This window comes from Rissa tridactyla, chromosome 2 (genome assembly GCF_028500815.1).
Source record: "Rissa tridactyla isolate bRisTri1 chromosome 2, bRisTri1.patW.cur.20221130, whole genome shotgun sequence".
In the NCBI taxonomy this organism is placed as follows: Eukaryota; Metazoa; Chordata; class Aves; order Charadriiformes; family Laridae; genus Rissa; species Rissa tridactyla.
Genome location: NC_071467.1, coordinates 147,617,102 through 147,642,577, shown reverse-complemented (window position 1 = coordinate 147,642,577; position 25,476 = coordinate 147,617,102). Strand labels below are relative to the sequence as shown.

Below are 25,476 nucleotides of genomic sequence, written 5' to 3'. Positions count from 1 at the left end.
TTTTTTTCTTGCAATGTAATTGATTCTACAGAGAGCTCTAAACACTATTTCATGAAACTTTACAGAAGAATGAAATTTTAATAATGTTGCAATTGGTTACTTGTTAGTACAAGACGAAGTCTTGCCTATAATCCTGAGTTTTTAAAATAAAGATTCAAATTAAGTTATAAATGGGGATTTTTTTTGTCTTTTTTTTCTGACCTGGTGCTTTGGGGTTTTGTAGCTTGCTAACTGCTACCTTTCAGAGACAACGGCAGGCATACTCATATGTCAAAGATTTGCTGCCATTCTATGTACGTATGTCTGAGGGAAAAATACTGCAGATGTATTTTCCCTTTTCAGCTTGATTTTTTTTTCTTATATAGAAGAACAATTAATATAGGTTGCCAAAAGAAGAATGCTTTGTCATTAAATTTTGACTCTAGTTCTTGATGCACATGGATTAACTATCTTTCATAGTTAATATAGGTTTCTATAAATAAATTCTTTAATGAGAAACTGGCTTTCAATTAAACTACATTCTAAATTTGGAAATCAAGATTTAAAAATTATGGGAAGCTTCTGAGTTTCAGTAGGATAGTTTTCCAGTTGAAACCCTAAAAATCATTGATATCTTTATTTTTCAAATACAGAGCTTAATTACTATTGAAAGCAGTGATTTATCTTTTAACAGTATATATTCTAAAAAGTGGGTTATAATAGAAGCCATCTTCCCTTAAAATGGCCAGTCGTGTGAGCCATAATGCTCATTGATAGTAAAATCAATAGAGCATTGATTCTGAGACTTAATCCTTGGAGACTGTTGTTCAGAACAGCGGACATAGCCTAGTAAATACGGAGTGCTATTTAATGCAAGAGACTCTGCTGTCTTAATTTATTTTTTCTTAACAGATAATTTATAATAGAACATGGTTGCCAAACGTTAGTTTGCAATCTTCTTTTACGTATTACTATATTGTAACCATTAGCATATATGTACCTTACTTAATCAGTAGCCGCATTTTCAGTACATCAGTTAACAAGCCTTAGTGTATAAGGCAGGCAAACGTTTACTAAATTTATAGTAGTATTAAAAAATTATTTCTTGATTCTACATATATTTCTCTGAATCTTTCAAAGGAAGAGCATCTTTTGTGATATCTTGTTATCAACCTAATTTGTTTTAAAAATGGTTTTGTTTCTAAAATACTTTTTTTGTATTCTAACAGTAAAATGTTCAGCAAATGCATTATTATTTTTTTAAATACTAAAACTTCTACTTAATTCTTAAACAAAAAGTTAAGTAGAAGTTTTAATTTTGAAATAACATCCTAAGCAATTTTTCTGAAGAGAGTTTGTGTTAAGGCATCAGTAGTTAATTTGTTCTGACTTACTGGGAAAGGAAAAAAGTTATGACTCCAAATTTATAATAATGGATATAAATCTTAGTATTCTCATAATTGTCCTGGAAGACAGAATTTTGTAATACGAATTTTACTTCTGCTAGCATTCAGAACACTGCAGAATCCTGAGGTGTTAAATCTTTTGCACAGAAATAACAGTGCCAACTTGAACAAATGTTTTATCAGAAGTCAGATTTTCTAGCTGCACTGAATTAAAGTATATTTTTTAATTGAAAACCATTGCCTCTTTTTCTGCTTAAAAAAATGAATTTTGCTTGTGGAATTATTTTTTTTTTTTAGTACATCTCCAAGGTATCAATTTAATAACTATCAAAGTAGCTACTGCAGTTGTTGCATTTAAATTGATTTACATGTCAAGACTGGCAGTTTAGCAGCTGCGCTATTATTCCTGGATCGGTCAATTTACTTGAGAAAAACCTACTACTGAGTTCTACTGACCTGCATGACAATATAGGCCCTATTTCTATTCCTGTAATTAGGCCTGCGACTAACTCAGAATATTTTTAATTAAAATATTTTGGTCAATGTGTTGCACCAAATTAGGCCTTTCAGTGCAGATTTAATTCTGGAAACGGTGTGATTAGAATATGTAATGAGTTGTGTTCAATTTAAGATTAACAGGTTGTGCATCTTGAACATACAGGTTTTTGAGTTAACTGTAGAGATTTTTTGTTTGAAACTTTACTCTGAAAAGTTAACAAATAGAAAAATCTGTTTTGCGTGTCTGTAGTTTGTTTATTTTTAAATTGATAACATACTGTAAATGGAAGACCCCAGACATACTAAGATATTTCAAGTCATTTGTGTGAAGAAAAACTGACAAATTGTCATAAAATGGTTTCTGTACAGTCAGTAGCGTTAGTAAAATTAAATGGTTTTAAAATAGATTGATTTTGGAGACAGCTTTTCAAATAGAAAATCAAAATCGTCTATCTGTGGTGAACTTTGTTTTCTAACATCAAAATCAAACCTTTAACTGAAATTCATATCTGACACAGGGTGGATGTTAAGTCTGGCAGTATTTTTACCTAATGGATATCGTGCTACTGAAGGACAAAGCAAAAGCAAAGATACCTCTCCCCTCCCCCCAACACTTGTGCTTTTAGTTTGTAAAAGGAAAATAAAAAAAGGTTTCCAGGGTTTGAGATATTTGTTCTTTGCCACATATTTAAGTGGTTTGTGGTTTGTTATTTAATTCTGTCATGGAGACCTGCCCACTGACTACTGGGCAGGTAGAAGACATCTACATTCCTAGAAGTCTGTTATTTCAGAAGGGAATGAACTGGGGGTGGTGGTGGTAGTGGTGGTGTTGCAGGAACAATCAAATTACTTTTTTTGTTTGTTTGTTTGCAAAAGACTAGATACATTTCCCCAGCCTTTGGTTCTGGATTCTGTTTGTTTACAGATGCAAGCCTAGCAGCTGACAAAACAAGGCATTTCTCTATTAAAAAAAATATATAAATTACTAAATGATCCTTTGTGTGTGTATTATTCAGGCGGTCTGTGAATTATCATTTGTTTTGTTTTATAATTGGATGGTTTGGCTTATTTCATTTTTAGCTCTCCATGAAAGCCTGTTATATTTGCTACTGTAGGTATGATGATATTCTGATCAATGGACTACCAGATTGGCGACAGCCTGTATTCTACTACAGGCGAGTGAGAAAAATGAGCAATGCTGAGCTGGCATTACTCTTGTTCATTATACTCACAGTGGGTCATTATGCTGTGGTTTGGTCAATCTACCTGGAAAAACAGCTGGTAAGTATTGGTAATAAATCAAACTTGCTTCAATTATTAGTATTGAATTTCCTCCAGAAGTTTGCATATTATAGGGATCTCTACCACTTCCCCTGTTTTGAATTTGTATTGTTCATATTTTAAAAGGATTATATTTAAAATGGTGATAATTGTAGAATGGGGCATTCAACATATCAGAAATAATAAACTAAAAACTACTTAATTTTTCTGGAATTGGTAATAAATAGCAAGAGATGGTTCTTTGTTTTTTAACTGGAAGGAAGAAGAGGAATAAAAACTCGTTTCATCTATTGATGCAGAATCATATGCTACTGTAGTCATGTCTATGATTTTTCCTAAATGTTTTTTAAAAATAATCAGGTTTTCTTCATTTAAAAGTCATACTTCCTTTGCCTTTGTTCTTAGCTAAACGCTTTTTTTTTGGTTTTGGCTTTTTGTTAACAGGATAGGCATTGGTAAGCAGAATAAAACACATTATTTTTTATTATTTTATTTTTTGTCATAAAAATCTATTGCACTTAGTAGACTAGAAAAAAGCCTAAGCATAACTTGAAAAATATTCATACATTAGCATCTATTTACTTTTTTTTATTTTCCACTGCATTATTGAAGTTGATGAATGAGAAAGGAGGCAAGTTGAATGCTTTCTCTTCTTAGAAAACTTTGATTGCTATGGAGATACACATGAGTGACAGAACTGGACTTCATGTGTGTTTAAAGACTGGATACCATGGCAACAGTTATTGTTAAGATAGATCATTTTACTTAATCATGTAGGACCCCTAGATCCATTTGCATAAATGCTACTCTACTGTTTACCCTTCACAGAAGAGTCCCAGTAACATTTATGGTTTACATGTTAATGATAACCTGTAACCGTAGTTCTTTCTACATCAAGGATGAACTGCTTAGCAGAAAAAAGAGGGAGAAGAAGAAAAAAACAGGCGGCAGGAGTACAGATGAAGCCAAACTTGCTGCTCTAGACAAAAATGAAAGGTGGGAATGAACTCTCTTGTTTTCCACGTTTTTAAAACATTTTATCAGCTAATGGTTTAGTTCTATCGTTTTTTCCTTGCATCTTTGAAATATTTTATAAGGAAAATAACTGTATTTGTAGTAACAGCCATTGCTGATTATAAAGTGTGCTGGTGTAGATTTATTTTCAGGTTTTGATTTGTAAATAAATATGTGGTGTTTATTCAGCAGATCAACAATAATGGAAAGATTAAGGCTGAATTAATGGTATCTGGCTTATAGAAAGGTATTATTTCTACAAGTTGATTTTTAGAAGATTTTACAGCTTTTTCCATCTTTGAAGATTTTTGCCCTTGATTGCAATTAACAAATTACAATTTATTTAACCTTCAGTTTATTACCATACCAAGCAAGGAGTTTTTATAGATTTTTAATGCTTGTCTGATTTAATGCTTTTTATCTGATTAACTTAAAAACAAGCCTGTTGGTAAAGGCTTCTAACACCATTGTTTAAGAAACACGTAGTGAAATAGTGACTTTCAGGACACTCCAAAAGATACCACCATTTCTTCTATTGATTCATAGAAAGAAATAAAGGGTTTAAATAGTTCACACAGCAGGGGCATGAACTGGATCAATGCGGGATGGAGATCAGAGACCATTCTGCCTGTCGTCTTTCCTGATGACATCAGTGAGTAATGCTCCAGTGAACTGCAAATGACATTAATTTTTATGTATTGTTTTGTTTATGCTACAGTCTTCATATCTGGTTGTCAGCACTTGTGAACACTTGGTTGAGACTTGAGTTTTTTCAGTTTTCAGGTTTTTTTTTTTTCCGACTGATTATGTGGCTTACAAATTTATTGAGGAAAAGCCCTTTTTAAGAGATTAAAATACAGCAGTGATTAGAAGTTAGCTGTTATGTGTTTTGAATTAAATAATCAAAATGTATCTTTAAGATTATGTAGTTACACATTTTTGTAGGAGCTGACAAGTGCTAATCATCTTAAAGGATAATGGGAAAGTTCTGACTTTGTGTGGCAGTAATAAACAACTTACAGTTTTATTTGACTGCAGGGTGCTGGACAAACCACAATGGCATGACTTACTTCCATGCAAGCTGGGAATATGGTTCTGTCTCACTGTGAAAGCTTTACCTCAGCTATTCCAGGTAATAGTAAAGATTTTAAGGTATATTACTTTATTTTTCTTGATGCTGCTATTATGCATAATCAGATGTGTAGCACTTGTTCTTATGAATTTTCTGTCTCAAGCACATACCATATATATATATATATTAAAAAATTACTCTTTGGAGGCAAATTTAATATAAATTCATCAAAATATGAATATTTAAAATCGATATTAATCTTAATGTGCTAGGGAATTCAACAGCAGTTCCTGCTAGGCAAAACTACAAGAATAAATACATCTAATTAGGAATTGTTAACAGATTGCTTAAAAGACGTTGCTAAAGTATTTTTATCTCAAGTAGGCAAATGCTATGTTTTCATAGCAAATATTAATATATAATTTAAATTTGGGGTAACAGTGAAATTACTTTTTCTGATTGAGTGAGCTTTTTTGAGTTACTGGATAATAATATAAAATGATACCTGAAATTACTAAGGTAAAGTAGCAAAGGTATGGTTGTCATTTATAAACGTAAATGTGGCAGACTTGCCGACACTTATGTTTTTTTAATCTAATACTATAAACTGTAAAACTTAACTGCTCTGACAGTACTGGATGAATATCAGCTAACAATAACTTTTTAATATCACATGCCCTTTCTTTTCATTTCCCTTGAATATACCCATTTGTTTTTAATACCTTTGTCACTGGTAATGAATGTGGATCAGGGAATGCAGAGTGGATTTTACTGTGGTTTATGGAAATACTGAGTATTAATTCTGAAGTATAAATAGTATAAATGGCATCAGTGTTCAATTTCTGTCTGTCTTCAGGCTGGAAAAAGCATATAATTCATAATTCCTAATCTGTTAGCAAAAGGCTAACAGTTAAGTTATAATTGTTATTATATAAAAAGTTATAAATGAAACTAAGTCTGGTCTTTCAGCATCCATTTTTATAGTCTTTAACCTTTCCTACAAAGAGATGCAAAAGTTAACATCTCTTCCTCTTAACTTTCGTCAGAGCTGTGTGCCTGTTTTATTAAAGAAACTTCTTTTTGCAAGTTTTAAAAGCAAAAATAATGATGCTTAATTAAGTCAACTGTTGTGTCCAAATTAAATTGATGTTCGTCCCTCATTGAGATGAGTCAGATAGAAAAGAATTAAGTTCAGCAATTGCTGTTTCTGCATTTTTAAAACTCTCTTCATAATTATAATGCTTTCTCTTCTGCCTTAATTGGAAAATATTTAAAATATTATAGAATATAGTAAGGTTCATGAAAAATTCTAAATTAGGACTTCTTATAATCTTTCTAAGATGTTGTTTTCTCATTTTTACGATTTTAAGATAGTCTGTTAAGAAGCCAGTCTAACAGGTTTCAGATTTTCTCTTCAAAAAGCAGCTCCTATGTCTGCCAGAATAGGCAGAAAAGATGGATACGACAAAAGTGATGTTTTGCGCTCTGTAGACATCTAGACAATACCTCTTGCTGTGGATTTTTAAATTCATTAAATTAATGGTAGTGGGGGAAAAAAGCTATCCAATAATGTATGGAAAATTGGAGACTAGCAAGCAGGGATTTGGTCGCTGGGGAAGTAGGATGTAGAGGAATTGGGAGCTGAAAGGCTTTAGAGCAAGGAGGAAGCAAAGGGATGGGGTTCTGGAGTAAATTGGCTCATGTGTAAGTTACACTACTGCTTAACTCCAGGGTTTGTTTTGTTGTTGTTTAAGATGACCTGCTGATTATGCAAGTTAAAATGAAATAAAATATAAGTAATCTTCACTATTAATAATATTCAGGACTTAAGGTACCTGAAATTAATTACTGTAGCTTATTAGTTAACAATACTTAAAGAAGTATTATCTCTTCTGAAGAGCATAAGAGTACCAGTGACCTAATATTGGAGATCTTTTCTGAACTGAGAGTAAAAAGATACGTTGTATGTTGTAAGTAGCTGGAACAGAGTCACCTCTGGGCTCTTTTTGAGTTGTATTTAAGGTTTTAGCAAATTCGGCCTTAGCTGCAATTGCCAACATACAGCGAAAAAGTAGCTATACTTACATGATTATACCCTGGTACAGAGATGCTGTTTTGAATATAAGTGCTTTTCTCTTCAATAACACACTAACATAGGCTAGAGATTTCAGAGTATTTCAGGCTTTTAGTAAAATCACTAGGGCAACTTGCCTGGAAGACAAGACCGCAACAGATACTGAGTAGTGTTATGTGTGCTAGTTACACCTGCAAATTATTTAGCAAGGTGTTACAGTGGTTGACATAAGGATGTCTGCTATGGATTTTAGTTGTTTATTGAGTTAATCTAAATTATTTCAGTCATTTAAGAACCAACAAGTTATTTTGAAAGTTGTCTGTTGTTCATCTGTAACTAATGCAATTGTAGATTAACTTCTAAAAATGCATCCAGATTTAAATGAACCCCATTTGGGACAGAAAAGGGTAAAAATTAGCAATGCTTTAAATTAAATGTTGTTTCTGCCACTGAGTCTTTCAAAGCTCCGTGAGTGAAATAGCTGAATTGCTTCCGCAAGGAAACAAAACCACCCGGCTGTATACACAAGTTCTTCCTCAAACAAAACTTTATAAAAAACAATAACAAACCCACAAAACCAAACCAACAAAACAAAAACCACAAGGAGATGTCAGTTTAAACTTTTTGCCACTTCTTGCATTGATTCATTTAACCTAACATCTATCTCTCCCCCCATTAGTTAATGTGAATATTCTACTTACAACAGCTCTGATTCAGGTTGCTGAGCTTCTGCCCATGCCTGGCTCTCATTTATCCAATTGAGTGTCTTTCTCCTACTTCCCCTCCTCCTTCAAAATGTCAGATTTCAGAAGGAGGCACTTAAAATAATTAAGGTGGGCCTTTACTAAAGAAAAATGCTTTGTTTGTATGCCCTCATGATGGCCTATGCCATTTTATCGTAGTCTGCATTTTATGTCAAGAAACTGGAAGAAAAATGGGTGAGAGGAGGAAGAGAGAAACTAAAAAATGATTGGTTTTTTAAGCTGTTGACAATCGTATTTTGAGAGAGACTACGTAGGCTTTTATATCCACAAATTTAGTTTAACTAAATTTGGTGTGAAAACAGCATCTTTAAGCTTGTTTGAACAAGTGAAGGGAAAAGAATACATAAAATGTATCATCAATCAAATATCTGTGGTGTGAAAGAAACATTAAGTGGAGTGTAAATTACATTGACTATTACCAAGTTTAATTCTTATAATGTAGGCTCAAGAAAAAGAACACAAATTGTTTCTCAGGTAATTTATAGTTTACTCTTTCACGAGAATACCCAGGAAGAAGGCTGTATCTTTAAAAAAAAAAAAAAAAAAAAGAAACAAAACTCAATTAAAATGCCTTAATGGAACTGAAAATTATTCTTACAAAGAAGCAAACCAGCTAAATATAGTGGGAAGAATTTCAGTTCAAATGGTCAATGTAACACAGAAAAGACAGTTGTGTTAAGCATACTTTTCTTTTGTGGAAGAACAGTTATATGTAAATTGCAGGTTATTCCCAAAACAGCTGACTAGAGTTTTTTCTTTGGATGCGCAGACATACAACTTAAGAAAAGTCATCTTTCTTTAAATGTCATTAATTATTCTTCACAAAATATTTCCTTTAGAAAACCGAAGATAGGAGTGTTTGTGAGCGTTCCTGTCAAGTACTTTTCCTCCACCTTGATGTGGTGAAGCTTGGCAATGAATGTCTTTATTTTTAGACCAACTTCATTAATGCCAGTCAGCACTAGGAAATGTTTTATTAGCCTGCTGTTGTCCTGAGTGTAATGGAGCAGAAAGCATTTTTGGTTGTTTCAGACAGAAATGGATTTTTGTTAAGAAAATAAAGCTTTCTATTATCTTTTCTCTACAACAGTGTAGGTGTAGCGCATACACCCTAGCAGCCAACTGGTGGAAAGACTGGTGGCTCACCAGTAATGAGAAGGCAGTTCAAGCTCCATACGTAGTTGCACTGGGTATAACCTAGAGAGATTATCAACAAAGCTTTCCGTTACAATTGAAACTTTTGTTTATAAAGACCTTTGTGTAGCATGAAATGAATTAAAACAAAAAGGCCAGTAATTTATTTTTATGTAGACTACCAGATGGTAATTACTGTAGCTGATTTAGTAGCCTGGAATGGATTCAAACTAGTGACCCAGAGGTGTTTAATTTCTTGGCATTTTTTCCTCAGGTTTTCTTTTAATCCATGATTACATTTCAACACCTGTTTAGAGATGGTTCAGCTTTGGCCTTAAAAGGATTGGCAACGTGTCATTAAACTCAAGAGGCTTTGCCAGCAGGGCATGTCCTTTGGCAAAGTTAGCTTTTAAACAAGATTTGATTAGGTCAGCAAACATTTGTGTGCGTTGTTTTTGTCTTCGTGTATGACTTTATATAAAATCATCCTGTGTGATTAAAATAAAATTTATTGCATTTAATAACATATGCCTTAAAAAAAAAAGGCGGGTTTTTTTGAAGGGATTTATTCAAGTCAGTAAGGTTAAATACCTCCTTAATTCTCAGTTTTACAGGGTTTTGATGTGTTCCGACCTACTGTACAGCACCAGTGTTGATACAAGTTGTGGCGAGTGAGCAATTGCAGGATGTGTGGCACGAGTGATTGTCCATTTGGTCTGTTTCTTGCTATTTTGCAGCTGTTGGGAGAACCAAAGTAGGGATGAAGCTCTTGACCCTGAGGTCAATTAGAAGCTTAGAAGCAGGTCAGAGGAGAGTGGATGGTATTCTGGGTATATGCAAGTGAGCAAAAATAATTTGCGTCTAACAGGGTACTGTCTGAGGCTCTGGAGACAAAATGTGTTTTCCTGTATAGTGAAAACTTTAAGTAAACGTAAGACACTAAAGAAATTTCCCTTTAATTGCCTGTTGCTCTGTGGCAGCCAATTTTGTTCTGCTCCTTCAAATAACTTACTGTATGTCTGCATATCCCAGCACACAAGTTAAAGGAGTGTAGCACCAAGAGTAGGTCGGGTGTACGAGGTGATAGTGGCTCACAATTAATGGTACTATTCTGCTGTGGTATGAGGCTTCACAGGGTGCCAGGGAGGCTTTGCAGCGTTGGCCTCAGTTCTCCCTTCTGCCTGCCTTTGTTTCACCAGTGTGGATGTGGAAATACCCAGCAGCTGCTGCGTTAGCACAGTGGGCTGCTGGTCACCCAGGGCATCCAGGGGCTGGGGACCACGCTTCAACTGCCCACAGGCTCTACACAGCTGAGGAGCCCGGCCATGCCTGCTATTATTCCAAGGTCAAAGCACCATTTGCTGATTATAAAGGAGGAAGTAATGCAATTCCTATTTATTTACTAGTTTGACTTTGAGTAAATATGTAAAAATGCCATAGAGAAATATAAATCATAATGTTTAACTTTTTAAAAAAAATATTATTTCCTACAGTAACACGTTGATATTACTAGGTTGTAAACCCATCAAGAGTGGTTTTGCTGTGGTATAATGGCTGGCATTTTTATTGCACAGAAATAGCAAATTGAAGGTTGGATGTTGCAGTAATTTTAATTTGACTCCTTTTTCTCTCTCTGTTTTTTGTACAAATTGTACAAGAACACTGCACTCAAAAAGACAAAAAAATAGTTCAAGAAATTAATACAAATATTTCTCTTTAAGTCTATAGATAGACTTAATAAGAATTAATGCAAAGAAAAGTATTTCAATATACTGATTTTAAGTATGCTTGTGAGAAAGTTTCCAGTTAACTGTGAATTCTGAGGGGATGCATTTTGTTTGTTGTATCATTCCCTCACCCAGAGAAGTAAGTTGTGAAGCTGATTCTATCAAAAATCTGTAATGAAGGTTCACACATGGCCAATACAGTAAGTTGTTTCCAGTGTTTGCCTTAATTCTCGTAATCTCTGGTCTTTCTGTGGTAGACCAGAAAGCCGGGAAGATTAACTGGAGGGTAAAATAAAAAAAACCCACAAAGCAAACAACCCAACAAAACCTCATCACCCTTCCTAAACATCAAGGAGAGGCTGGAGTGGCTGAGTCTTACTCAGAACTGAAGTTTTTAGTTCCAGAATTAGTAGTCTGAATAAATACTGTATCTGTTGATTTAAAAACAACAAGCAAAGCAAAACAAAATAAAAAAAACCACAACCCCCCTCCAAAATCCCAACCAAAACCCCCCCACCAAAAAACCCAACAACCAAAACCCCCCCACCAAAAAACCCAACAACCAAAACCCCCAAACAAACAAAGAAAAAAGCCCTTAAAAGTCCGGTATGAAGAATTTCTCTATTTTTGCGTAACTCAAATGCAGCTTTGTCTTGGCAATCTCAAATGTATTGACGTGAGACAATATTGATGTAAAAAGGAACTAAAATACAGGAATTTTTCAATATTCTTGGTTCTTAATTGTGGTTAAAATATTGAAAATATGTTAATGAAGCGTTTCACTGTCAATTTTATTTTTCTTCCGCAACGCTTTTTGAAATTTTTGGTGTAAAGACAGGAACTTCCTATACATGGCAGTTGAAATATTATTTAGAAATACTAATAGCAGAATTTTGTGTTTCTAATACTCTCTTTTTTTCATTCTGTTCATTTTTGGAAAGTGTATGTTTGAGATCATAGTATGATATAGCAGCATATATTAGCCCTCTTCATTATTCTTTTTGTTTAACTACATGCATATTACTGCTTTGATGGTGAAGAAAAGCAATGTATTTGCCTTGATGTTCTTTTTTGAAAACTTCTCAAACTCCTGCAAATGAGAACAAAATATTTCTGATTGGGTTAGCTGGAGCTTTTACTTAGAACAGTTCCAAGCTTTGTATTTGTGTTTCTCTTTCCTCTATCCCTTTCAACCCACAGAAGGACAAAAATGTTGTATTTCTTATGTTTATTACCAGTTAAAGGTAAAGTATACATCAGGTATAAAATGCTGATGTTGTGCATGTTTTGAGCTGTTTGGGAAAAGATCCTTTAAAAGAAAAATCGCTATGGAATCTTGGTGAAGGAACATTAGATTGGAAGAGGTTGTATCTATATTGCCAGTGTTTTTAGGGCCCTAAAATGTTTATATTGAGGCAAAATGACTGCTTAACTGTATCACTTTGGAAAAGTAAAAAATCTGAACGCAAATGTATTTTGAAATACTCTTACTACCAAAACTGAATATGCTTGAAAACGAATATTCCCATTTCGATGGATACTATTAGTAACTAATGAGGACTAAATTGAAATGTGCTTATTTATGTTAAGGCAGAAGTTTTCTTCAAAGAACTTCCTATTTTAAATAATTTTCCAGTGTTTCTTTCGTTTTGACTTATAAGGTCTAATACCCATATAGTGTGTGTCTGTGGCTAACATCTTTACTCAGGTATGTCTTTTAATTTCACTTTACAACCTGTAGAGCCATTTCTTAAGCTTTTGTGGGAAGGATTTGATTTTCAAATCTTCAAAATCTATTTTTATTAAATTTTTTGTTGTTTTTTTCTTTGCTTTACTTTATATGTATACATTTTTATGTGCGCTTCAAAATGTGCAGTCTCCCCTTTTTTTATGGTTATGGCATCAGCCATAATAAACTGTGATTAATAAGATAAAAAGCTAATGTTGCCTTTGCTACCTGGTTGTTACTCCATTTGCAGTGATAATCCATTTTATATCCATAAAGCAACAATAGTACTAAATTTCATTTACGTGCTTCTGACTAGTTTTCTTTGTTGTTCAGCTATTGTGTCTCATTTTCATCTGAGCCACATTTCCAATTGTTCCATGATTGACATGCTGGAGAGATTGACAGTTACCCCCTAGTGCCTGCTGTCTGGAGATCCCACAAGCAATAATGGATTTTACACCAGAATTTAGCATCAAATATTGGCTTTCAGTGTCAAATGGGTTAAATTTAAATGCCGGTTAATTGTAGCCATTTTGAAATCATAGCCTTAAACAAAAGCATTTTTTGGGTATCAGTAGGTGTGATTCCTGTGGATGCCATGCAACACAAACATCTCAAACTCATAGAAGTTAGTCATTACATTTATGGCTGGTTTTGTTTTTTAATGATGCAAATAGTCCAAATCTGGAGAGTACAAGGAAATTTTCCATCTGTGGTAGGGAATTCATATTTCAGGTAAACTGAAAAGAGAACCAATGCTGGTTCTAATTTTGTCATTTAATGTTATAAAATAGAAACTGCATATGTTTCCTCAAAGCTTTCATATTGTCTGTTAATGGTAGTCCTTCTGTACCTACATGTGTTTTTTATCCCCAATTCTACTAGAACGATCAAAAAAACTCTCTTACCCCATCCCCAAAACCAAAACTGTAGCTATGTGAAATGCTCTTATCTGCTATGTTCCAGCAACAAAAAATTATGTATTTAAAATTTCTTCTGCATGCCATGTGCTATGTAAACCTGGCAGAGAGATCTAACTTCCCATTTCCCGTACCCAAATGTAAAGACAAATAGAGAGTAAGAAGAGATATTTTGGAAGGAGATGAAACCTTACTGATCTCTTGTGGGATTTGTCAGATTTTTCTTCAGGCGCACTGACTTGTGTTAGTGAGATGTCTCCAAAGAAACATTACAAATTTCTGCTCAGATCTGGATCATGATTCTCTCCTGTGTTGTCCCACCTCTGTCAAGTATCTTTGAAGGGGTAGAGGCCAGTATAAGGCAAAGAACAACTCTTGTGTCATAGTATCTTTGCAGGAAGCAATGGTTTTGGATGACTTCTACCATTAGAGGCAGCAATAATGATTGCTTAACTCAGTTTTTATTTTCAAAATTTATTAAGATGTCTTATTTCATTTTTAGTGAGACAAGGTTTTGTTCAAGTTTATGCAATTATAGTTGAAATTATAAAAATATTTACTGATGTTTTACAATACATTCTACATTAAAATTTAAATCACCCTTTATATGTGTAAAAAGCAGGACTGTTAATGTAATAACAAGAATAAAAATATTTTTGGCTATAAACAACTAAAAATAGGTTTATCTAATACTATAATTAATTTTGATTTAATGCAATAGATGTTCTGCTTGCTTGGAAATGATAAATAATAATTTTTCTGTTTCAGCATTTCTATTATAGAATCATTGTTTTCGCATGAGTATAGAAATCTCTTAAACTGATAAGTGAGAGTAAGAAAACTCTCCATACCTCTTACTTCAGCAATCTGGTTGTTCGTATTGGAAAGCCTTCAACACAAATCTATAATTACTAATTAATCAGATTTTGGACATATGTAACTTATTGTGAGATTTGTGACAAGACCTTCTAGTTTTATGTGTAAATTTGCCAAATAGATATCAAATTAGAATCTAATTTAATCCTTGGATAAAAAACTTAATATATTTTTTCAACACTAATAGCGATGTAGAAGTTGGTTTAAGAGAAAAAGTGGAGTGGTGAACAAATTGAGTTTTGGAACATGCAGTTAGTGTTACCGTAATGAGTTCACACTAAGACGACTGCTGCCTAGCAATTGCCTTTGTTTGTCCCTGCGCACTCTACTCTAATTAAAAACTTTTCTTTCTTCCTTGAACTTCCGGATTGCTGATGTGAGCAGAGTGGGTACCCGGCCTCTTACAAAGCTGTGGGTAGTGATCAGAAATGTTTTTCTAACCATTTTGCTTTTCAGGTTGTTGATGAGCATCATAGTCTATAATATCAATGCTATTACATTTGAACCTGTATTATGCAGAAATTCTACATTCTAAACAAATACTTTCTATACTGAAAATTACTGTAACTCAAGGAGACGAATGTACCTTAAATTTTTTTGTGAGGTTAATTGAGAACTTAAAACAGAGCCATTGCAATAACTTGTTTGTATAAGGATGCTAATGCCATTGCAACATTTTCTTAAAGGATGCCAGACAATTATATGTAGAATATAAAGAAACAAAAATGAAGGCGAAAGAAGATGCCCTGGCTAAGGCTGAACTTGAAACACTTCAGAGTGAGTTTTTACCACTGTCTTAATAAACAAAGATTTAATATGATATACCCACTACACAGGATGTATATGAACCAACGTTTTTATAATCTTCTAAAATATGTGCTTTATATATTTCTGTACTGCTGTTATATTTAAATAAGCTTTTAATTTTGTGACTAATTTTGCGGCAGGCTGCTTGTTTGTTCCTGTAGAAGCATAAAGCTCAGGTGATAGTTATGTAGTAGCAACAAAAGGATACTTTGCTAGAAACGTTGCTTTACAGGAGAGGGAAATCTCACATGTATAGATCTCAAAGTATACATTTTTCAGAAGTGACTCTTGCATTTAAAGCATTTTTGTGTTCTCTTTTTCCTGTAAATATTTTTTAAATAACATGTTTAATAATTCTTTTGTGCATATTGAATTGATTTTTGTGATAGAAATTGAACATAATTTGAATTTCCAAAAGCATGGATGCAGATTTTGGAGATGGATTAATGCTATTGTTGAAATAAATGCCTTAAAGTCTTTACACTCTTATAAAAGACCAGAGAAGGCAATTAGCATTTCCCTTAATAAAGTATTCAGAATAATTATAGGTGACTTTTCTTCTTTCCGTTATTTGCTTTTGCCAGTGATTAAACCTACCCTCTTCTGAAGACAATTTTTAGAGTTGTTTTTTTCTGTTTGTACGTGCATGCTTGCTTGCTTTATTTACTCTACTTAAGTGTATGCTTTTAAGTTCCTTTATTCTGACAAGTGCATTGAGTGCCCTATAATAATTTACTAGCTTTGAGTATGCATAAGCCTTTAGGCACTTAAAATACAGCTGCATTATTTATATTTACAAAATAGCTTAATTTTGTAAAATCAGCAAAGAGGTCCAGTTTCAGCGATAATTCCTAACTTATCTGTAGCTGAATCTATTTTGAGAAAATGGATAACATTCAGCACCTCAGCGAGCATCGTGGACCCAGGCCAAATCTAGCAAAATAGTGCATTTAATGCTTGTTAGGAGGCCTGCCATTATGTTTGAGATACCTACCACAAAATGGGCCCTTGAAAAGGGTCTTGACCTGGGTTATTAAAAACTTGTTAAATTGTCAGATAGTAACGTATCGCCATTGTTCAAAATAGCTGGCATACATTCTTCATTGAAATCTGTGAACTACTGTTTTAAAAAGACTAGTTTTTTAAAAAGGAAGTGGAAGTGAAAGTGTAAAGTCATTAAAATTGTAGCATGCATGTTCCTGTGTTTCACTGAAAGACCACGTGTGAACTTTTCAGCGTTTCTCCTCTGCCAGGTGTCATGTGAGACTCACTTTCTTTTGTTACCTCCAATGTCAGTGCCCACACGTGAGAGGTGTGGGTTTGGCACTCTTCCCCCTCCAGGTCGCCCCTGACAGAAGCACCACCTTGTGCCCTGTCATGCTGCTGGGTGCGACATGGCGTGTGACCCCCATGTCTGCCAGGTGACCCAACGTCACTTGCGTGAGCAGGGTCCAGTCCTCACCCGTCTCACTGTATGGCTTCTTGCCCTCCCTTGGTAGGCTTGCTGGCAGGGAGCGAGAAGAAGGATTGAGAGTCACCACCTGGAATACGCAGAGTTTAAAATTTGGGCATGGAATTCATTTGGTCAGCCATAGCAGTGCTATCGCTGGGCAGCAGGAAGAGCTTTCTAAAAAAGAAATAAGACTCCCAAGAGAGGAACAAGAGGGTGCATCTATGTTACTGTGGGCAAAAAAAACTTTTTCCTGAAGCTTTCATGCAAAGCATATGTTAAATTTGCTTATTTCCTTAAATTGTTCTGCGTTGTCACTTCACAATTAAAAAATGTGCATTTTATTTGCCCCCATTCTTCTTAATTTTAGAGACCATCCGTGGATTGCGATTTCATAATAACAGTTCTATGTAACTAATTGAGTAAATGTATCTCATGCAGATTAGCAGTAGCTGTTTTACAGTGCTTGTTTTTTCATGAACTAATTGCTAGTTTACCCCCATGTCTATCTGCCTTCCTGCTGAAATTGTGCGGTATTCTGTAGGCGGCTTGAACTAAAACCAGAGAAGGGTACTGGAGGAGGAAAATATAATTTGCCAAGTAGGAAAGAGAGGACAGTACTGAGATGTCATTAAAGTGCTATATTTGGTAAGGAGTGTGAAAAAGTAATTTCTTGGTAAGTCAATATTATGCACAATTTTGATTTATTTTTCTGGCACTTTTGCAGTGTTTCTTATCACTTCTCAATCCATTCAAAACTGTCATTACTACCTTAGTAAAATATAGCAACTTTACAACTTTATGTTACAAAAATACAGCAGCTTACAGTACAGACGTTATGTTTCTTGGAAATGTGGTTTTGTATGGAATTACAGATCATGGAATAATGGAATGGTTTGGCTTGGAAGTGATCTTAAAGATCATCTAGTTCCAATCCCCTGCCATGGGCGGGGACACTTTCCACTTCCAGATAACTGGGTGTTTTATGTACAAAAATAAAAATGGTTTGCCTTATATTTTCTGATGCCCTTTTCACATTTAGATAACGGAACACAAGATTTATTTTAAAATGAAAGTGCTTTAATTAATAAACTTCCTCTTAACTTCTCCCTCTCTTGTAGTGTCACATATGCGTATGATCCCTGCATTGGGGAATGATTCTGTAACAATAGATAGCCCTGTTCTACATAATCATGGGGTGTAAAATTCAGTATGTATTAACTGAACTGAGTAATCATTAAACTGAGAAGACTTAGGCATACGTTGTCAGGACAGATGACTCTGCCACTTTTTAAACTTAAATTGCAAGGTTTAAGTAGTTATCAAGACAAATTCTAGCAGCTCTACTTGTCCTTTTCTTGCATGGAGTACTTCTTTCAACCACATCCATTTTTGGAGAAGACACATCTGTTTTTATTTCTTTATACTTAGCCTTGGTAATTCTCTTACTTTCCATTCTTCTTTTGTTTGTTTTCCCTGACCTTCAATATGGAGACTTGAATTTAGTTTTAAAATATGCCTTTTTAAAGAAATAGCACCTGCTAGATGTTCACCTGCAGGTGAACTCTTTGCTGGCATCCTAGTTACCAAACATATGTGCATTGTAAATCCAGAATTCTTGCCCTGATGCACAAGGCATCTGAAACAGTCCATGGCAAGAAACTGTTTTGTTTCTAATGTAAACCATGTTGAATATTACTTAGGGTTTTGGTTTTTTTCCTCACTCCCATCATTCAAGCTTTAACTGAAATACAAAGTTACTAGCCCTACGGCTGCATTACTAGCCTTCTTTCTGTATTGGGGCTTTATGATGATATCTATAGTGGTATTTATATCTCTTTATAGGGCTTTATAGTAAGACATATCTTACCTGAGTGTGTGCTGTAAAAAATCCAGACCCGTAGTGAAACCGTTAATACATCTGGTTGAGTTTGGTTAGGCTTGGTTGTTCTCCGTTTCCACTCAGCTTGGAATATAGTATGTTGCTTGGGTAGCTTTTTATATTGTTTCCTGAAAGTTAGGCACAGAAGACATCACTAGATCATTTAGTATAATGTGTTTATTTCAGGCCCTTACAGGCAAAAATCAGTGAAAAATACTGATTCTCATGACTTGTCTTGACCGTGACCAGTGATGCACTTCAGCTTTTAGCACCTTATTATGCAAGATACAAGATTGATCAGAAAATGTTGAGATATCTTCTGTTCTTTATGGTTTGTTCAGACAATAAATTTTACTGTTATATAGTTATATCTTAACTTCAGTATGGATTTCTCTAGCTTTAGCTTTCAGTTGTTCATTGTGAGCACTTTTCTGTGTTTAAAAAGAAGTTTTATTTGTCTGCAGGTTTTCTCTATGTAAAGCATTTCTTTAGCCCTTAATTTCAATAGATTTTCTGTATTCTATCTATTTTTCCAATGTAGTTGTAAGTATTGGACCCTGAGTTTGTGTCTAGTTTTCTAACATTTGTCATCTTCTCATTACAAAATCCTTAGTTCCCATTGGTCTGATAGCTCATTTCAGGTTGCTTGTCCACCATAACTCCAAGCTCTTACATCAAAGGTTCCTTGCACACAGTCCCTCATAAGTGCGGATACGGCATAAGGTCCTTAATAGTGTAATTTTCAAAAATACTATTGATAGGATTGGTTCCAGACTACCAGCTAGTCTATGTTCCTACTTCTTCTTCTACTTTCCTTTTCACTGAAGACCATTTTGACCAAATTTATGTGATCTAGCAGTATGCTGAAGGTGACTTTACGTTTACTTCCAAATAATTGACAAATATCTTGGATAATTGTGTTTAGTATTAATCCCTGCCAAAATGCAGTGTTCACATGCCTGCTCAGTAATGATTTGCTGACAGGCAGGTTCAGAGAAAATTAATTCATATAATGCACGCTTTTTTTTGGTCGGCATGGGTGTGAATGTTCTGATCACTTAATTGTTACCTCTGAAGCCTAATTATGGCAAACTAAGTATCATCCATTTCACTGATTGTTTTGGCAGGCCTGCTGAAAGGATTTTGAACTTGCAAGCTTGTGTGCTTTTTCCATTTGTTTCAACTAGGCTATCGGATGCCTCTCCTTACAAAATTTGCTTCAGATTTTAAGGAAAATATTCCACTAACATACAGTGTCGTGAGGTTCATTTGAAAGAGGCATGTGTGTTTCATTTTATTTTTGTTTGTCGACAAACATTATATGTTTGTTGAAAGGCAAATTGTCTCTCAAATATTGGAGGTTTATTTCTAACCCCTTTATATTATGGGGATGAGGTATTTTGGGGGAATAGGAAGTTTTGGGAAGGGTAGATACTCAGAGAAAGAGGTGAAAAACATCAAACTGTACACCTTGTGAGATGTTTTTTGTAGTTGAGGATGTATTCATCACTAAGCATGTTTTTAGTCTGTTTGCTCAAAAATAAACTAGCTTCTAGGTCTCAGTACAGCAGATGTATATACCTGTCTGTAACTCGTGATGTATTCATATAATCCCATTGGCTTTATTATGAGTACAGGAATGTGTATTTTTTAAACATATGAGTATTTTCCCCATATTTGTATTAATATTAAATATAGTTTGCTCTGTTTTTTTCAGTAGACTGTCAAAACCTCAGTAGAAGTTTTTTTTCCAGACTTTTGAGTCTATTGTTTTCTATCTGACTGTGTTGCTATATATACAAGTGCATTTTTCTCTGTCATGTTTTAAACAAATTTTAATGCTATAAATGCTTTGGTTGACTTTCATAGTTACATAGGTAAATGAACAATATTGAAAGAAAAGGAGATCTCAAGTGTATATCACTACCTCTGAACATAACTTCTGTACTTCCCCTATCTAAAATCCTTTGTGATGTTACCGTTAAACAACTTTTATGTGCTTTCCTATTCTAAAAAGTGGCTTTTGAAAATTCTGAGGTGAAACTGCTTTCAGTGGGTTATTGGGAGCCCTGTGGCAAAGGTGCTGTGACTTCAATTCTATTTATTTTTCCAAATTCAATATGACAGCTATTGTGGTGTGTAAGGGATATGCTGAACTCCTTCATCTTTTTGTATATGCATGGGAGACAGTAGAGACAGGTTTTTTAATTCTGGTTGAGTGCTTGTTTGAGGTTGTGCAGCCATCTTCTCTAGATGGGATTTCTTGTTCCTTTGATAGTCAGCAAACAGCGGGGTGTCTTATCTATGTTAGGTCTTCCTCTCTCACCTAACTGAAGAAAGCCTAGATGCTGTCTTTGATACCTCATTTTAAAGTTGGGTGCAGTGCCTTCTGGAAATACTGTTACAGAATTAGTTCTAAAACTACAGGAAGAGCGTAGATGACCTATTTGTAGGCTAGGCTTTTCATTTTTAAATGTTAGATGCATTCAGGCTCTAACTACTTGCATATTTTGAGAGGGAAAATCAGCAAAGAGAAGCTGATGGGGTGCAAGATACAGGTAAATCCAACTGTCTTGGTCTGTCTCCGCTGTTAAATAGTTCCAAGTGAACACACGCAGTGTGCTTGGTTATTTTGCAGGTTTGAAATACGGTAGTGTAAATTGTCATTCAGGGTAACTTCCTAGAATATTCTTGCCAGTATATGTGTTTCCAGTAAAGAGCTGGTGAAACCATTGTTACTTGCCCTTGCAAATCTTAACTCTGACTCCGGAAGCTATTACATGTGGCAACTTTGGAGAAAAATGCGATAATGGTTAATATATGTGATTTGGTTATAAAAATTACCTTCTGAAATAGAAAAAAATAATTTTGCAACAGTATTGTCTTGAATAACATCTGAACAATAACAGAAACACTGGTTAACACTTTTGGGCTTTCTTTTAGTTTTGTTTTTTTCGGGGAATATATGTAATTTAATTATATTTACTATGCATACCTACAGAGGGATGTTAAAAAAGATCCAAATTGAAGTTTTTACTTAATGTTTTATTTATTGAGATTAATTTTACAATTACAAGCAAAATTAGAGATTTTTCACAAAAAGAGGTCTTTGAACAACATACATTTAACAGAATGAGTAATGATCTTTTAAACTTTTAACTTTCAGCATCTGTATGAATTTCCTGTTCTTTTTGGACTTCTGAAAAAAGCCATGAAACAGTTCTCTCTCCATTTATTGCTTTCTTAGGTATTCAGTTCCTAGGAGTTTGTCGAGTCTGTGGAGTCTTTCCCCTGTTCTGCTCCTGCACATATACTGTTAGGAAAAGGAGTTCGGCATCAGTGTCTGTAGGGAACAGTCCTTCTGTCCTCTTTAGGATGTTTTTTTTTAAGAAGGTTTTCATGAAAAACAGATATTTCTCCTCTGGTGCTCAGAAAAGTATTTTTTTGGGCATGATTGCAAAGACAGATAAGCTGATCCAAAGTCCCGCTGCTGCTGAGAAGTGTAGTTCTCCCTTTCCTTGCCCACTACCTTTAAACAGCTTGGATTCTTTCTTTTCGTTTGAGTGTAGAAGAGTAGTTTTCTACTAGATTAGTGAATTGAATTAGTTTGCTAAGTGGTTGGATGACTGTCGAAGCACAAATGGAAAAGAGATGAGCACATACGCAAACAGTGGAGAGTGGAAAGGTGGAGGCAGAGTAGAAGTTTCCTCTTTTGGCTGCAGCCAGCCGTTAGATCAGCTTTTTCAGTTTAGGAGCATCCAGTTATAGTGAATATAGCATATTTTTAAAATGGGGGGGGGAGAAAAAGGAGTCCCACTTGGCATACCTGAAGTTTCTGGGTGCTTTCTGAGTGTTCAAGCTTCTTTTTCTGATCCTCATCCTCTTGTCTTTCCTAAAGTTTTGGCAGTTTTCAATCAATCTTAATTCTTTCTTTTGAGATCACCTTATATAGTGGATATGTTTTCAGTTGCTGGGGTTTAGGTTGTTGTTATTGTCCCTCTTTCCTGTCCCCTAAGTTTGCTGCTCCCATTTAATACTGTTTGAAGGACAGAGAGAGCAGAAAACAGTGATCAGTTTGAGAAATGAGGTCCAATATTTAAGTCTTCCTAAATGTGTAAGTGCTAGAACAGAGCTATTTGTAGTTACAGAAATCTGAGAACAGAGGAGCTACCTATTGACTCAGAAGCTTTTACTCAGCACAGCTGACCATAAAGCAATACAAAATTGTCCAAACTCACCTCTCTACCTTTGCCAGTTTCTTTGAAGCCGTCTGGACTTTTGAAATCTTTTAGCAGCTCTCTGTGCTTTTGCCTGTACTAATCTTAATTGCTAGGTGGTGTAGTAGTGACAAGAGCTAACTGTGTTTTTGAGGGGCTCCTCATTTGGCCCTTTTAAGGCATAATTAAGATAGAAGAGGCGATGTGTGTGCATTGCTATTTACTTTTCATAAAAAGTAAAATTATTATGTGAAACTCTGAATTATGTTTTTAACGAAGAAACGGAACCCCCTTCCTCAGTGGAAATTTTAATGTAGCATTAAGACTTGAGGAGCTAAGCCTGCTTCTGAATTATACTTCTCTACAGTATTAGTAGCGTTACTTTTTCTTCTTTTTTACTTTTGTATAGAGGAGAAGAAGCCTAAAGTCAAGAAACCAAAATCAGAATTCCCTGTATACACGGTTCTGGAGTCCAGTGCATATATTCCATCATATGATCATGGAGCTTCAATTGAAGAGATTGAGGAGCAGATGGATGATTGGTTGGGAGGCAGGAACAGAACACCAAAAAAGAAGGTAAGTTCAAAATCTTTCATGTTGTTACGTATTTTAAATGTTGATTCATTTGCTTGCTTCTCAAGAAAAGGAATAATGTATGTATACCAGCACAATATTCATATACCATTGAAGTCTGGAGAAGTATTAATTGTCAGGCAGAGACACAATGGAAAAGATTATATTGATGTTCAATGTAATTTGTGTAATGATACTGGAAATGTTGTTATAACAGGATGTCGTTGATTAAAATGTATGAAAGCTCTCTACAGTTTCTAATATAAATACTATTCTTGTTCACTAGAAATTAGTAGAACATAATGCTGTCAAGTTATATGAGGCTTGGTTCTTTCTCATAATTGCAGTTAATAACATTTTGCTTGCAAGAATAGATTCTTCTCTATTTAAAAAAAAAGGCAAAGGAAAAAGAAAGAAGAAACCTTTGCTTCTTAATATCCAGGTTTAGTATGTTTTGATTATGGAACTGCTTATGTACTTTGTGCATTTCATCTGACTTATGGAAAAGTCCTAACAATTCGACTTAGACCTATTGTTAAGGTTCTTGCTACTTAAAGATAGGGGATCTTAGTGCTAGTTAGTGTAATTATCTTCTGGTAAATTTTATTAAAACGTACTGGCTTGAAAAGGTATAGTTTTCATCTTAGGACTGAGATACACAGCTGATAGAAGAAATGTTATCAGTTGGTCTCCTGACTTGAAAATCTGCCTTGCCTGGAAGACTGAGATGAGGAGAGTGGTGTGTTTGGAGTGGAGTTAAGACAACACATTGACTTCAGCATCACAATAGCAAAAAAAGTTCCTGCTGTCATTTGTTTGATTTCTCTCTGCTGCAGATTTGCTTACTCCTTAGTTGTTTTCAAGCCTGTGAAAAATACCCTCTCCCATTTTTAGCCAGACCTAAAAATTTTACTGAATAATTTGAATATTGCATAACCAGTTTAATCATCTACTACTATTGGATTCCTAAGCTTCGTGACTTCCCAGATGCCAATTTTATCTTGCTGTTATTTTTATCTTTCTGTATTATTTAGTATATCTGCTTTATGTTTACTTTTATATTTCTGTAACAAATCTATTCTGCAAATATGCTTAGCTTTTGACTTCTTCTTAGCTTCTGAATTCTTAAACACTGGAGCACGTTTTCACACACTTTGAGAAAGTAAGAACTCAGGTCCATAATTCTATAGATGAGTTGCCTGGGACTTAGGAGCATATTTACAGTCATTGCTTTGTTTACCTTAAGACAAGAAGTGCCTGTGGGTTGGATTCCTGTTAGTTTCATCTCTGTGAACCATCTTTGCTTATCAGGCTGCGCAGGCAAACGATTAAAGGGGAAAAGATGTATGTTTGTTTGCAGTAGCTTGGGTTGGTTGCATGCTTGACTATCTAGATCCCCAAAATCACCTTCCCCTCTGATGGAAATTGAGCCTGTCTTTGGATTTCCATGGAAATGAAGGAATCAAATAAGGCTGGGCCTATTCCATCTATGATTTTGCACCTCCTACACCGAGTATGTAGAAGTTGTGTCTTCAGAGTCACTGCTAAGAGAACAAGTTGTTAGGTACATTCTTTCACAAACAGGAGTCACAGAAACTAAAACGTATCAAAGAACTGTTATTAAAAGGTAAGTAATTTTTCTGTGCTTATACCTAGAGATTCAGTATTGCATTTCACCGCTTTGATTCATGAGTTTATTTTTTGAATTATATTCTGTTACAAATGGGGTTAACATTTTAGGGACAAGCAGGCAATTTGCAGGTATACTATCTGGGTAAGTGCTGTACCTTGCAGAGTGTCCAGTTTGATAAAAATTTAGATTATGTTCAGTTGTAAATTGAAGGGAGTCCCTGTGATTTTTTTTAATACATGATGATATTTGAATGCTTAGGTTCCTTTCATTTTTGGGTTTGTTTTTTTGAAAGTTGGTTTACTGGCTCATGGGCTACAGTCCTGTAAGCTGTTCATTAATGTTTCTCCCAATTTGGAAGAGTACATTTGCGCTTTTTGGAAGCTTTTTGGAATTTCGAAGTCTAAGGTTATGAACTTGGATGCATCAAAGCTGTATAAAAG

The 25,476-nt window shown here is 34.7% G+C and overlaps 1 protein-coding gene across 2 annotated transcripts in view; it reads left to right on the top strand.

Moving 5' to 3' along the window:
- DNAJC1 (DnaJ heat shock protein family (Hsp40) member C1) overlaps window positions 1-25,476 on the top strand; it is a 109,015-nt gene that overhangs the window by 45,385 nt on the left and 38,154 nt on the right. For both annotated transcript variants that reach the window (XM_054190452.1, XM_054190454.1), the window contains exons 4-8: window positions 2,999-3,164; window positions 4,063-4,160; window positions 5,217-5,310; window positions 15,161-15,251; window positions 23,240-23,406. In XM_054190452.1, the coding sequence (XP_054046427.1) occupies window positions 2,999-3,164; window positions 4,063-4,160; window positions 5,217-5,310; window positions 15,161-15,251; window positions 23,240-23,406 (616 nt within the window). The remainder of the gene's footprint in view (window positions 1-2,998; window positions 3,165-4,062; window positions 4,161-5,216; window positions 5,311-15,160; window positions 15,252-23,239; window positions 23,407-25,476) is intronic.